General features: G+C 33.8%; 4 protein-coding genes across 4 annotated transcripts; 3 read left to right on the forward strand and 1 right to left on the reverse strand. All coding sequences in view use genetic code 12, as the record gives it.

Moving 5' to 3' along the window:
* Positions 1-667: 667 nt before the first annotated feature.
* Positions 668-2515, forward strand: SEC2 (guanine nucleotide exchange factor; the record flags this gene model as incomplete). Its single annotated transcript, XM_049409867.1, has 1 exon — positions 668-2515. The coding sequence occupies one exon, from the start codon at positions 668-670 to the stop codon at positions 2513-2515; it is 1848 nt and encodes a 615-aa protein (XP_049260882.1).
* A 1826-nt stretch (positions 2516-4341) lies between these two features.
* On the forward strand, positions 4342-9681 carry BNI1 (formin; the record flags this gene model as incomplete). The annotated part of the gene is made up of 1 exon (XM_049409868.1): positions 4342-9681. One exon carries the CDS (start codon positions 4342-4344, stop codon positions 9679-9681), a length of 5340 nt encoding a protein of 1779 aa, XP_049260883.1.
* A 77-nt stretch (positions 9682-9758) lies between these two features.
* Positions 9759-13523, reverse strand: J8A68_005768 (uncharacterized protein; the record flags this gene model as incomplete). The annotated part of the gene is made up of 1 exon (XM_049409869.1): positions 9759-13523. The coding sequence occupies one exon, from the start codon at positions 13521-13523 to the stop codon at positions 9759-9761; it is 3765 nt and encodes a 1254-aa protein (XP_049260884.1).
* A 256-nt stretch (positions 13524-13779) lies between these two features.
* On the forward strand, positions 13780-15594 carry J8A68_005769 (uncharacterized protein; the record flags this gene model as incomplete). The annotated part of the gene is made up of 2 exons (XM_049409870.1): positions 13780-13966; positions 14030-15594. The coding sequence occupies 2 exons, from the start codon at positions 13780-13782 to the stop codon at positions 15592-15594; spliced, it is 1752 nt and encodes a 583-aa protein (XP_049260885.1).
* Between the last annotated feature and the right edge of the window lie 47 nt (positions 15595-15641).

The following is a 15641-nucleotide window of genomic DNA, read 5'->3' on the forward strand; positions in this document are numbered from 1 at the left end:
AGACTAATTCAAACTAACCACATATCGTTTTATGGACTACTAGATGACAAATACTATCCATCTTTGCATATAGTCTATGCTTGCCAGATGACAAAGACTACCCATGTACTATCTAAGATCGCCCACTTTAGTATCACCAACTGCAAGTTAGACTGTACAGAGAGGAAACAAAACCAACTTTTACAAAACTGGATCAAAAAATTCCTAGATATCCTTGACAAAAAGATAAGGTTCAAATATCCACCAAAGGAACAATCAAGCGTGGGCCAGTAGCCCACACGTATGGCATTCCAATGGATTGACCAAGGTGTCCAATTTTCAAGAATCTCATGATATTTTCGGAAATGAATCGCAGTGTTTACAAATTCTCCTCGATGAATATAAAGAACAACCAGCTCGAGCATTTACTCATACAGATCCTATAGTGTTGGATTCCTTGTTACTAAAGCAAAACGTATTCGAAACACCTTGTGCTCATGTCTTATATGCACTCCTGATCATTATTTTGTAATCCTTCATCAACAGCAAAAAAAAAAATTGACATTCTCCACTCTTTCCAAGTGTGTTATTCTCCTTTCTCAACCGTACCTGAAAACAATTTAGCATCAGTTAATAAATCTTATATTAACATTGTCATCAAGCGAACGATTATACTTAGTAACCAGCAATGGGAGAATTAGAAGATCTAGACGCACGCTTAGCAGAAGAGGTAGGTCACCTATCTACTAAGTTAGTAACAGCTGTCAATAAACAAGTTGAATTAGAAGAAACGATTCTATCATTACGTAAGACAGTTAATAATTTAAAACAAGAAAACTCAACATTGGTTGAGACTGATCGTAATTATCGAATAATTTTACCAAAATATATGAAATTACAAGATGATTATAAGGAATCTCAAGAATTACGTAATAAAGCTGAAACTGAAAATAGTAAATTATCTGCTGAAGTTGAAGAATTGACCGCTAGTTTATTTGACGAAGCTAATACAATGGTTAGTAATGCGCTGAGAGAGACTCATAATTTCAAGGTTAAGAATCGGAAATTATATGAGGAAATTGAGGAGAAGGATCGTATCATAGAAGATTTACAAGACCAATTACGGGATTTAAAAGATATGTTTGTTAGGATTGAACAACAACAAAGACAATCAAGTGCTAATACACCCAAGATTGAACCAACTCTGGATAGCTTTGATCAAATATCAACAACAACCACTACCGTAGTGACTAATGGCAATAATACCGCCGGGGTTGACAATAATAATAATAATAATAACAATAATGACGACAGTTTTTATCATTGGCAACAATTACAAGCAATTATATATTCACCTCATGTTAATGCTATACGATTTGATTTAGATAATTATAATCAAGATTTCAAACAATTTATTTATACTATAATTAATCCAAATTTCCAATTCGATTTAATTCATTTAAAACCATTACCATTCTTTAAGAAGATTTGGCATGATGAATTAGAAAATAGTTTATCCATAATCCCAGCCTTACCTGCTACATCCACCTTATTAAACCGTTGGCAAAAGGGGAAAACCTTTTGGGGTTCATTGATTGAAGGTCGTGTTTCAATCGAACCAGTTAAAGGAATAAATGAGAGTTTTAAAATAACATATCGAGGTTCAATTCATTCTAATTCGTCACCAGTGGCAATTCAAGATCCATGTGCATTTTGTGGAGAATGTCGGACTGATAATTTGGAACATTGTCGATTATATTGTTTGAAATTATATGAATCTCATAATAATGAAGATTTGATTGTTAGTTATCCATTATGTAATTATTGTGTTATTAAATTAAGAAATTTATGTGATTTCTTTGCAAAATTAAGACTTGTTCATTCAAATGTATTTAAATTAACTGTTACTACACCCAGAATAGGAATAAATGGAGAAACAATTGTAATTCCAAAAGTATTGGATCAAGCTGAAGAATCTAAATTAATTAAGATTTATATTATGTTAATTTTAATCAGAGGGAAGATCTTTTGGAGTAAATTGGGATTTTGGGATAATATAAATCAAATCCATGAAATTAATCTTGATGAAATAGAATATGAAAGTTTTAGTTATTTAATTCCAAAAACAACAAGAAGAGCTAGTGATGAAAATGGTCGTGATTCAATTAACCAAACTCCAATTCCTCTTCAACCTACTGAAGAAGAACAACATGAACTTGAAGAGGAGGAAGCAAAACAAAGGCAGTCACATGAACTTGAAGGCGATGAAGCCAAGCAAAGACAGTCACACGAGGGGACGCCTGAGGAACAACACGAGGAATCTAAAAGTGATGTAGATTCTAATAGTGTTCGAGAATTCGATGGAGATATTCATAATAAGCAAAGTACTGATGAATCAAATGAACCACGTCCGTCGAATGAAGAATCCTCTTTGGATAGATCAAATTCGAGATCGAAAGAGTTCAGAGAAAAGATTGATAATGAATTAGATAAAACATTAGAAATGATTGCAGAGAATCTCGGACAAGTAGACTGATTGTATGATGGATGTAATTCTAGTAGTAATATATATCATTTTTTAGAATTGTATAGGTCATTTGTAACGAATGAGTAGCTATTTATCGTCAATGCAAAAGCGCCGTAGTAAACAAGAATGTAGGTGGATCAAGATGTTGCAAAAACGAATATTGTGCCATGAAATGCAATTTGACGAGAAGGATACATGCATGTCAAAACTTTAAACACAAACAAGAGATCGTTTACGACTGTCAGTTTCCATTTAGATACGACCAATCACCAACAACAGAGAGAAATATGAGGTTGCGGGTTACTGAGTTCTTCATTTTGTTAAAACTTATAGATGTCAGCTGACTATCAAACTGGCAACAACCAAAAAAAAGACCAAGAAAGGACAAGACGCGCAGCGCGTTTGTAGGAGACGTGTTTTGTTATTCGGATAATTGTTATTGGGTAGCGAACATGCATGATTCAGAACACAAAGTTGTTTTTCAACCTTTTGTAGCCTAATTGTCGCTAAGCAAAAGCAACGGGAATCTCGGAATTGTAAATGTTGGAGAGACAATCAGCCATTATCTTCAAATGAATGAATGATGCACAAAGAACACGATTAATTTTTTCCAATTGTTTTATTTTGTAAACTTAATAACTTTATACATCAGGTACCAAGATGGCTTGAATTAATAAGTAATGTTGTTTTATGGTTTGGCATAAGCTTCTTAATTTATAGTGTACCAAGAAATGACATACGTAAGACAAATTAAACCTTGGATTTACATCTTCGAAAAAAAATGCTTGGTGTCATATGAAATAGAAGTATCGAACATTGCCCTTGTTGACTAATTTCATTTTGTTATACAACAATACGGCTTATTATATAGATATGAACATGGGCATTAACTTACGCATGAACAGTTTTCAATACAATAGATCTGAAGTTGTATAAAATCCATTATAAATTGTAGTGATATAACTTTGAGTAGGAAACCGGCACGCGTCTTAAAATTGACAATTAAAGCCTCAGAATAATTTTGTATTTATATACCAAAGCGATTTATTTTACCGGTTAAAGTGTATGAAATGAAGTTGACTATTTCAATAACAAGCCTATTTGGATCTCCTTGTAGTTTTTGCAGGTAGTCATGAGAGAAATAAAAATTGAATTATTTGTTCGGTTCGGCCGTTAGAAATTGTCTCATAAAATAAAATTTTAATAATAAACGATTAAAAAAAATAAAAAATTCAATACACACAAAAAAAAAAAAGATTTATTCTGTCCCGCCCCCCAACAAAATAAATAATACAAATATTTTATTTCTTTGGGGCCAGCAATTTGAGTTACCTAGGCACGAAACCGATCCTTGTTTAAGCTATCAACCAGTAAAAATCAATCCCTCTCTCTCTCTGGATGTATTAAGTTGAAGTCTTCCAACCATACATAATCTAGATTAACCAGATTCATATATATTTAGCATATCTAGCATATCACTACTAGTATTATTAAAGTTTAAACTAAACCGTAATCCTTTTTTTTTTGACAACCACAGCAAAATTCAATTCAACTCTTTCTGCATAAACTAGTTAACACTTCTCATTTTCATACCAAAAATCTCTCCCCCATTCTTTTTTTTTTTTTTTTTACAACACACACTTCAAAATAAAGTTCAATTACTTTTGTACATCTGTAAACCAAAATTTATTCCACATTCACCCTCCCCCCCATACTGAATAAACTGACTAATACGATACCATACATCACACTTATTGGTTATAGAGAAAGGAGATCCTTTTTTATTTATTTATTTTATTTTATTTTTATATTGATTAATTTATAAGTCAGTAATTATGAGAAGGAAACCACTGGATACACCCCTGTTTTCTCTTCAACCATCAATCAATGATGAATTAAATTCATCATTTGCATACAACTCAGTTCCAAGTTCTACACAATCCAATAGTCGCCATCAATCAAATCCCCATCGAATATCGACAAGTTACATTTTTAGTATCAAAAAGAAAGTTCGAACCATCAATGAAAGTCAATCTGATTTATCTTCAAATGATACAGCAAGTATAGCATCATCTGGTACTCAACATTCAACTTCTAGTTCTCGTATAGCGAAAACTTTAACCAATAGATCAACTTCATCTTTAATACCAAATTCAACAACAAGTATCATACCCAATCATCAAATATCACAATCAACCCATAATCGTAATGCATCTGCATTTAGTATATCAACGTCAAATTCAACTGAAACAATAGTAGGCAAAAAGTCATTAAATAAAAAACCAACCCATACGTCAATAATATCTATGCCAATATCTTCTGATGCCACCCTTTTATCTACAGGCTCAAAATTGGAAAAACCAGAATCAATATATGAAATAAATCGTATGTTTAAAGAGTTGATGGAAAAACGAGATTTTAGATCTTTACCTCCACTAGCAAAACAATCAATGATGAATTATCATGAAGACAAGAAATGGACGTTGATTAGTCAAGATATAATTGCCGAGAAAAATCGTCAGGAACGTATGGTTGCAAGTAGAGATGATGCAGGAGCTGTAACTTCTCCTGAATGGTATACTAAAAAATTATTATCAAAAACTATACTGGCTGATCAATTAAAAAATCTTTGGGTGTCTTTAAGAACTGAACCTATAGATTGGGTAAGAAATTTCATTTATGATTGTCAAGGTGATGCATCCTTATCAGCATATTTAATTAAAGTTCAAGAAGAAATTACCAATACAGAACATAATGATATTAATGCCGAAATCTTTGATCGAGAATTTAATACTCTTAAAGCATTAAAATGTATGATGAATCAAAAATTAGGAGCAGAAAGAGTTAGACATGATGTTGATTTATATGTAACTGCCATTTCTGGATCATTATTATCTCCTAGAATAGTCACACGAAAAATAGCGGCGGAATCATTAACATTTATGATTGCTTATTATGGTACTAATAATAATGGTGATCATGGGAAATATTATAAAATATTGAAAGCTTTAGATTCAATACCTAATAAACCTCATTTTGAATTTGAAAATTTCAAACCAGGAGATTCACTCAAGACTCCAAGACGATTGGTTAGAAAACCACCTGCACCAGAACAATATAAAAGATTTGAACTTTGGTTGAAGTTAGTTAGCAAAACAATAGATGGAAGAGGGAAATATATGAATTCATTAGTTGGGGCAAGTGAAGATTTTAAATCCGCTCATGTCGGATCTTCAGCTACAAGTTTGGAGAATCATTTAATCGAATATTGTTTGGGTACTATGTTATTAATAAATACAATTGTCGAGTATGGATCAGATTATAGAATGAGGATTCATTTACGAGCACAATTCAATGCAGCTGGGTTAACTCACTTACTTGACAAGTTTCAAGATTTAGGTTATGATAGTTTGAATCAACAATGTTCTAAATTTATGCAAATGGCTCAAGATGATGAAGAAGAATTAAAGAGTAGAGAACAAATTGATGAGAATTTAGATTTTAATAACCCAGTTGAGTTGATACTGTCAATATGGGAGAATGTACAAGATTCCCAAGCTCAAGGGTATTTGTTAAGTGCAATTCAACATCTTTATTTAACTCAATATGAAAAACATCATGATATAAATGAAATGACGAGGAGTTTACGACTCTTGGATGGATTAATTCAAAAAGTAACTTTGGCACAAACTACAAATGAAGAATCGGCAATGTCTAGAGCCATTCAACAATTAACTTCCATGATGACTACTGATGATATGTATCAAAAAGCCGTGAACGAAGCAAGAAATTATCAACGAATGGCTGAAGAAGCCATTTCTGAACGAGATGAGATTTCAAGACAATTGTCAATGGGTGCAGAAGGAATGATTAGTAGTTTGAGTAATGAATTACAAGAAACTGAAAGTGTATTACTGCGAACAAGAATAAGGGCAGATGAATTAAATGCTGAATTGGATGAATTAAAGCGGAAACATTTACAAGAAAAACAAGAACAAGAATTAGAAATGAGAGAATTATTAATCATGTTGAATAATGCAGAGATTGAAACAAAGCATTCAGATGGTAAAACATCAGTTTCATTAAAGACAACAAATGAAGAATTGGCAAATAAATTAAAGAAACAAATTTATAGAAGACGTACTCAATACAAATTGGATAATAGAAAATTTGGTACTCAAGTTGAACCTCTGAGACGTTTACAAGCATTAAGAGATCAAATGGGTGATATTGAGAATATGGCACGTGAATTAGAAATGACAGAATTTGAAGTCTATTCTGATCCTACAACTCCACGTAATCAATCCGAATCAGAAGATGAATATGAAAGTGAAAGTGAAGAATCCGAATCTGAACCAGAACCAGAACCAGAACCAATATTTTCATCAGAACCTAAACGAGCTGCGAGAAATGATGATTTAGTCAAACTAGATCAATTGCGGAAGAAATTGGCTAGTTTACAGAGTGAATCTAATGATATTATGAAATATAACAATAGCGCCATGTTTAGTCGTCAAAAATATTTGGCTATGGAAAGATTACGTGAATTGGAGAATAATTTCAAAGATTTCAATATTGATTTTTCAACTAATGAAGAAGATAATAAAGTAGTGGAACAAAATCAATCATTTGGAAATGGATCAGATATGGATGCATCTATTCGAGATAAGATCAAAGAAGAATGGGAAGAAGTGGCAAGATTGAATCGTGAACTTAAGAAGAAATTAGAGGAGGTTGATTCTGAGAAGAAAAAGAAACGTGGAAGTAAATCAATCAATAGACGATCCATTATCGATAGAATTGAAGATAAATATATTAGAGGAAAGGTTACGATGGAAAGGGCTGGAGATGTGGTTAGCTCTAGCCCAGGAACTAGTGAACGTAAGAGAAGGAACAGAATGACTAGTATTGGAGCGATGGATCCTAAATTCTTGCAAGAGTTAAGTAGTAAGGTTGCCAAAGCTCCAGCTATACCTACAACCACAGAAGAAGAGGAAGAAGATGGAAAGGGACTGGAAGATCATGAATCTGCAACTACTGCTTCAACTTCTCCTACTGTTACAACTGAAGAGACGGTCGAATCTAAACCTGAAACTACGTCTGCGGCACCACCACCACGACCAGTGACACCAATGCTTGGTGGATCAGATTCATCTTCAGCACCAGCACCACCACCTCCACCACCACCACCTCCTCCTCCATTGCCACCAATGCTTAGTGAATCAAGCTCATCTGATGCACCTCCAGCTCCAGCTCCACCACCACCACCTCCACCATTGCCGCCAATGCTTAGTGGAGCATCGTCGCCATCTGCACCTCCTCCACCTCCACCACCTCCTCCTGGATTCTTGAATGGTGGGGTTATCCCACCAGCCCCTCCATTACCATCTATGAGTAAACCAGGTTCACCAATGATACAACAACAGCCAAGATCTTCGATGATTTTAGACAATATCCCAAGACCAAAGAAAAAATTGAAACAATTGCATTGGGAAAAACTTGATCGTAACCAAGCACAGAATTCCTTCTGGAAAGATCCAAATACTCGTACGATTGCTAATGAATTAATGTCCAAGGGTATTTTCGATGAAATTGAATTAATTTTCTCAGCAAAAGAAATTAAGAAATTGGCAACTAAGAAGAAAGACGAAGTTGATAAAGTTTCTTTCTTATCTCGTGATATGGCACAACAATTTAGTATCAATTTACATGCTTTTAGTTCATTATCTGATGAAGAATTAGTTTCAAAAATCTTAAGATGTGAACGTGATATTTTACATAATACTGCTGTATTGGAATTCTTTAGTCGAGAAGAAATTGTGGAAATTTCAAATACTTTGGCAAGAAATTTGGAACCATATTCTACGGATTATAAGACTGATGGAGAAGTTTCAAAACCTGATAAAGATCCAAATGAATTACAAAGGGCTGATAGAATATATTTGGAATTGATTTATAATTTACAACATTATTGGAAATCCAGAGTTAGAGCCTTGTCGGTTATTGCCAATTATGAGAAAGATTATGAAGATTTAGTTGAAAAGTTAAGATCGATTGATGAAGCAGTTGAAGGAATTAAACATTCTAAACATTTAAAGAGTGTATTTGAGATCATTTTGACGGTTGGTAACTATATGAATGATAGTACCAAACAAGCACATGGGTTTAAATTAAGTTCATTGCAAAGATTGAGTTTTATGAAGGATGATAAGAATAGTATGACTTTCTTGCACTATGTTGAAAAAATTATTAGAACCCAATATCCTGATTTATTGGACTTTATAGAAGAATTAGCCAGGTGTCAAGATATTGCCAAATTTTCAATTGAAAATATTAAGAATGATTGTCGTGATTATGCCGCATCTATCAAGAATGTTCAAAGTTCGCTTGATATTGGTAATTTGAGTGATATTTCCAAGTTCCACCCTGAAGATAGAATCTTGAAAGTAATATTGCCAGTCTTGCCTAGAGCAAAGAGAAAAGCGGAGTTGTTAATTGATCAATCAAAGTATACCATGAAGGAGTTTGATGATTTAATGATTTATTTCGGTGAAGATCCAAATGACCAATTTGTTAAGAATTCGTTTATTTCCAAGTTTTCCAACTTCATTACTGACTTCAAACGTGTACAAAAGGAGAATATGAAACGGGAAGAAGAAATCAGACTCTATGAGCAAAGAAAGAAATTACTTGAAACACCACAAAGACCCAAAACTAATGGCAATGAGGACAACAACAGTGGTGAAGATAGTGAATACAACGTTATGGATTCTCTTTTGGAAAAATTAAAAGCCGGTGGTAATAAAGGTGATGCACCATCAGCTAGGAAACGTGCATTGATTAGAAAACAATTATTGGAGAATCAAAGAAGACCGTCTCCAACTAAGAAACCACAGGAAAATGAAGAACAAGAAAAAGCTACTGGAGAGAACAGCACAGCCGCGGATTCAGAAATTTCAAATACTTCTCAAAGTGAACAAGATACCAGTTCTAATGACCCAGATGTAACCTCAAGAGCAAGAAATCTTTTGCAAGAACTAAGAGGAAGCAATGACGAGATTCAAGCCAGTGAGAAACTTTCTGCGGCACAAAAGTTTAGACAGGAAAGATTAAGACGAAAGATCGCTAATTCAGGAGGGGATCTCATCGATCAGGAAGAGGCAAATGAAGGATAAGAATAGAATCTTCTAAGATAGGCTGGTTTATTTATTATTTTAGATCTATGTTAAATTCATTTCTTTTATAGGTAATATTATAAACTTATTTTTGATATACAAACTTTGGAAACTTCGTTTAAATCGTAATCAACAAGTTTCTCTCTATTCTCACAATAATCAAATATCGGTTTATTCATCGATAACAAACCAGTGCCACCAATTTTATTTGCAAACGGTATTTCCAATTTTCGAAGAGTGCTGTCCCACAGTGATACACTTGAACCTTTTCCATCATGTAAGTTTTCGGACAAAACCAGCAACTCATGATCGTCATGTCTAACACCTCTAAAACTTACCAATTCTCCATTTATCCCAGCGCAAAGAACGGTTAGGTCATTCGTGTCTGTCCAATTATTGTTCAAGTTGGCAAGATAGACACGAGGTATATGCGAGAGTTTAAATTTCCTTCTTGCCGATGAATGTTTCTTATCCTCTAGTTCAATTACAGATATGGAGGAGTGGGTCTTATCGCCTGCCACAATTTGCGAATTGTATTCGACATGGTTGATAAAACTGTTCGGAAACGTATCACTGCTTATATAACCCAATGGGAAACCAGATTTGGGAACTTGATATTTATAGATCGAGTCAACTTTAGTTGTCACCAATAGCAGATCATCTTTTAAGTCCAAAGCTACAATATTACTTGGAAGTGCTTCTAAAAACTTCACTGGAGTTAGCCTTTTTTCATTTTCATTGTAGCTGGTGTGATAAATACGTTTTCCACTTGCAAATATAATATTCTGATTCAGCTGTTGGATATTGGTAACTGGTCCCTCCTGTTCAAATGATGTTAGCTCAACTATGCTTACAACCGTCAGTCCATCAGAAGATTTTGTTTTCTTTAGATCAAGCACTTTGACAGCTCCTTGTTCAGCTCCGCTTTCAGAAATTATCGAACATCCAACTAGGACCTTCTTGGTTGTTCTTTGGTTTCCAACTGGTACCTCCCATATACATGAAGAAATTGGGTATTCATTCTTACCAAATATAGAATCTTCGGGGTTCTTATTTCTTAGTGTGGATTCTCTGGTGGATAAAAGTTTCATAGACTTTCGATCTATACCTTTGAGTCTGTTTTTCGGATTTCTCGATTTACAAAGTATAAGAAATACCTCGATATGCAGAAGGTATCTTAACTTTTTAGCATTCTCTGATATGGAGGTTTGTCTTACTACTGATTCAGCAAATGTAGAAATATTGACAAGAACCAATCCATTCTCACGTATTACAATAAGTTTTATAGACTTGCTATTGTCATTGTCTGCAGCGATCTCCACGGAACATCTCACCAGCCTTTCATAATTATCATCAAAGCAAACTGGAGTCGGGAACAGCGATTCGTAATGATTTACCAACCACAAACTCTTACAATTAATGAATATAAGCTTCGGGTCTTGCAGGACACAAAAAGTTACCTCTCGTTCACCGATTCTTAAAAAGCGCTTACACGATATGAAATCGCCTTGTATTTCAAGTTGGATATAATGACCCTCTTTAGAACCAATATATAGGCTATTCTCTATGACTATAATCTCGTGAGGGATCACTAAATCTAAACTGATGGTTTCATCGTTTGTGTAAGGACAAAGTTGATTTAGGTTGTATGTACGATTCTCCTGAATCGTATTATTATCTATACTGAATGAAATTAGCTCGCCGTCGAATGTACCAATAACAATCCTTGTTTCGTCCTGCATTCTAAAGACTTTCAAAGCCGATGGTTGGAATTGAATTTGTCTACTAGAAATAGGTTCTAGAAATTCAGAAGAAAATGTGCCATCTTCATTTTCTATCACCGAAAGTCTCCAAACTCGCAAATCTATCACTCCTTTAGAATCAGTTATTACAATTAGTAGATCTTGATACTTGTCACAGAAAAGAATAGAAAACTCGTCGAATTTCTTGGTTTCCTTAAAGTCGACTAAATTGGAAATAGTTATAGTCGCGGGGCAAACTTGAAGTATGAGGGAATCATCACCGGTCGGTATAACAGTGGCTAATAGTGTAATTTCTGCGGTATTTATTTTTGGATTTGAGATTTCTGCAAATGACTCCTGGGAATTCTCCTGAAATTCCAATAAAATCGATTCAAAAGGTAATGAACAAATTGTGTACGGAATATCATTATGAATTAGGTAATATATCTTATCAGCCTTCCGTAGTTTGTAATATGTATTACCTTTTCGAATTGCAGAATAGCCGTGTTGAAATTGATTTAATTTAGATTTCTTCCCACATCCACTTATCCCCCAAACTTCTTGTCGTGCTGGAAGTCTGGATCTTTTCGGTCTATTGCAGTCCACTATTTCTACGTCCACTAACGGAGACCAGTTTTTGAAATCTTTCACAAGTCTGGCGTTGGTGTACGGCAATTTACTCAAGCTATCTAGATCACAGAAATCTTCTTTTGTGAAAAGATGAGGAATCAAAAGATCTTTACTAGATCCCGTGTCACTGCTGTAAATGAATCGATATTTATCTTTTTGTTTCTCTAATGTGAAGATGGAGATTTTATCATAAACTCGTAGTATAGGATCATGTGAGACTACGTTATTATTTGAGATTAATATTGAATGTACGATTCCTGCATCGGTGGATATGAATATTTGGTCTATTTTATCAATGTCTGTTGATATGGTGGATTGGTTAGGTATGTGGTAACTAGTGGGAAATGCAGAAGTCCAAGGAGTTCTACTAGAACTGAAATTGTATTGGGCTGATATTATGTGATGTATTGTTACAACTGTAAAGTGGGAGGGAGTCACAAATAAAAAACTTGCATTATTCTTTAATGGAATTATAAATACTGGAATTTCAAATGTATTCATTAATGGTAATATGGATTTTGAAAAACTTTGAGATAATCCTTCAAAATTATTCCAAGAAAACAACTCAATTTGTAATCGTCTATAATGAGTAAATATCAATGTCATAAACATATCTGTCTTTGAATTTGTGTTGGGTTCAATGAAACACCCATCTAACAATTCTCCATCTAGGCTGACATTTACATGATTCCTCAACATTGAGCCATTTTTCGAATTTTGCGTCATATACAATCTGAATGACCTAGATGCAGAGCAAGAAACTGTCGACAAACCGGAAGCCGATGATCTTAAAAGATGACCCGATGATTCTAGGAACGGGGTTGGGATACCACCAGAAGTATTCCACCACTGTACGACAAACGGTTTGAATATTGAATTGCCCTCGGGAGTCACTTCTTTGTACGATTGATATTCATAGTCTGTATCCTTGTAATGCCTGGGAACGTAATATAACTTGAGAAGTAACAAATATCCCGATTTTAATGATATAAATAGCATATCTTCTTCTTCATTAGTTTCATCTTTAAGTCCCTTTATAATACACGACGATCGTATCTCGGATTTTGTCAAAAATTCTATTCCATCAATGAAAAGTGCCAGATGTTTCACTATAACTTGAATCTCTTTTAGGATATTGTGTTTCTTAATTTCAGGTTCGGCAATATTCTGTTGTGTGGTCTCCATTAATAAATCATCATCAAAGTCTTCATTATCACTAAATGCATCCATTTGAGAATCTTCCTCTTTTGGTATCAATGTCTGATATTCTTCATCGTTAAATAGCACACTGGTGACACCCTTAAACGGCTTATTTATTTGTACTCTAAACTTTGGTATAATGTTGGTGATTATGGGTGATGGTAGTAAAGTTTGTTTGATAAATATTTCATTCGGACTTTTCGGTAATTCTTCTTCTTCAGTTAAAAAGTCAAAGCCAATTGACATTTCATCAGGAGAATCGACATCCATGGCAACTCTCTCTATGAATCTATTAAGGTGTAATAGGCGCGTCTTCTTCTATTGCCACTGTTGTTCCCTGTAAAAAGTGTTGTAAAAAATTAGATAGGCAATCAAAAATTGAAATTGCGCGGCGCAACACTCACCAACCAATAAAGGAAAAAACTGGGATTTGTAATTTTGGGGCAATTTGATCTGTTTGTGGATTATTTACAACAATATACTATTATAAAGACAAATTCACAATCAAAATAACTTGAGAGATTGAATGGTAACCAAATTATATAATTCATATGCAATTGGTGTTGTGGTAGCAATTTTCAGTTTCATTGCCGGTATGGAAATGCAATCATTCTTGATTGTTAAAAACTCACAATTATTTGCAGCAATTTATGATCAACCATCAAAGATTGAAAATAATGTTTTGACTTCAAGCAATTCCTTTGGAGCAATATGTATGTACTATTCTATCAATTAATTTAAGGTGATGAATCAGTTTACTAACAATTTTTCTTTAGTTGGAAGTATTATATGTGGAGCTATTTGTGAAAAGTTTGGATATTTGAAAGTATTTCATTGTATATCAGCAACCTGGTTAATTGGTAATATAATAACATTTTTCCTGAATAATGCTTGGGTCCTAATAGGAGGAAGAATTGTAAAAGGTATTGCTATTGGGTTTACCTTCACCAGTATTCCAATTTATGGATATGAAACAATTCCTCATAACAAACGAGGAGCAGTTTTATCACTAACTTTGTTTTCTTGTACACTTGGAAATTTCACAATCTTTATCCTTTATATCATCCTAGATTATTTTGAAGCTCCTCCGATTTGGATGAGGATATTTTGGAGTTTTGAAGTCATACCAGGATTGGTAGCAATGATACTCACATTTTATATTCCAGAATCACCTAAATGGTTGGCTACCAATTGTGAATGGACAACGGCTGCAAATGTTTTACAAAGTATACAATTAAATAATTCTTCACAAGAAGAAAAGAAAATGAAAGATGAGAGGTTGAAATTAGGTGATAAGCATTTCGTGATTAAAGAATATTCGTCAGGAATATGCATCAAGAGTTGTCCTTTGAATCGACTATTTGGAAAGAAATATATCAAAGAAATGGTAACGGGTATATTGGTTCAGGTTTTCTTGGTATTAACAATCATTACTAAATTATCCCAGTCATTTGAAAGCTTATGCAATTCATGTCTCCTTTTCCATAAAAATGATATCAAAATGGCAAATTTCTTTCTACTTTCAATGAGAGTATTATTTTCTGCAATTCCAATTTTGATATCTGATGCAATAAGAAGAAAAGATGCGATATTCTTTTCCATATTTATCATAACTTGTATTATGATCACCTACATTGTGATGTTTGTTTTCTTTTCAAATGAAATAATTCCATCACCTACAGATCTTGATTGGATGGTACCTACCGTTTTCTACGACCAAAGAGCATCTCTTATGATTGGAATAACGGTGGTTGCAGATGTTTTATATCAAGCTATTTTACTTCCTATAAGCTGGTTATTAATTGTGGAAACATTTTCAAGTTCTTCAAGAATACAAGGATGGGTAGTTTCAACAAGCTTATTTTGGTTTTTGGAAACTGTAACGTCAGTGGCATTTCCATTTTTGTTACAACTATTACGTCAATGGTTATTTCTTATAATTGTTGTCATATGTGTTACTGGGGCAATATTTGCAGCCAAATTGACAGAAACAAAAGGTAGATTTGGATTAGATTCAGATTATATTTTGTTAGAATCAAAGCCAGTACTTGAAATCCCAGAAGATATGAAAGAAGACAGTATTCAAAAACTTAAACAAATTAATAAAGAATCTCCTCAAACATCAGTGCTGACTGCCACTGATGCTCCGTTAGAAAAACTTGATAAAAAGTACGAAAGCATAAACCGAATACCAAAGGTACAAGCATTTCATAATCTACAACCACATACAATTCGAAAAGGAGGTGCCCTTGATTGGGAAACAGCTCCAGATCCAACCCGAAATTCCAAAAGAAGTTCCAATGAATTTAATTCTATTCTGAGGAGTAACAATTTATTGTAAAATTCAACAACACCATACAATTTTTTTAAAGGTTTGGCAAATTAAGG

Source organism: Hemisphaericaspora subhashii (genome assembly GCF_019202705.1).
Source record: "Hemisphaericaspora subhashii strain CBS 10753 chromosome Unknown scaffold12, whole genome shotgun sequence".
NCBI lineage: Eukaryota > Fungi > Ascomycota > Pichiomycetes > Serinales > Debaryomycetaceae > Hemisphaericaspora > Hemisphaericaspora subhashii.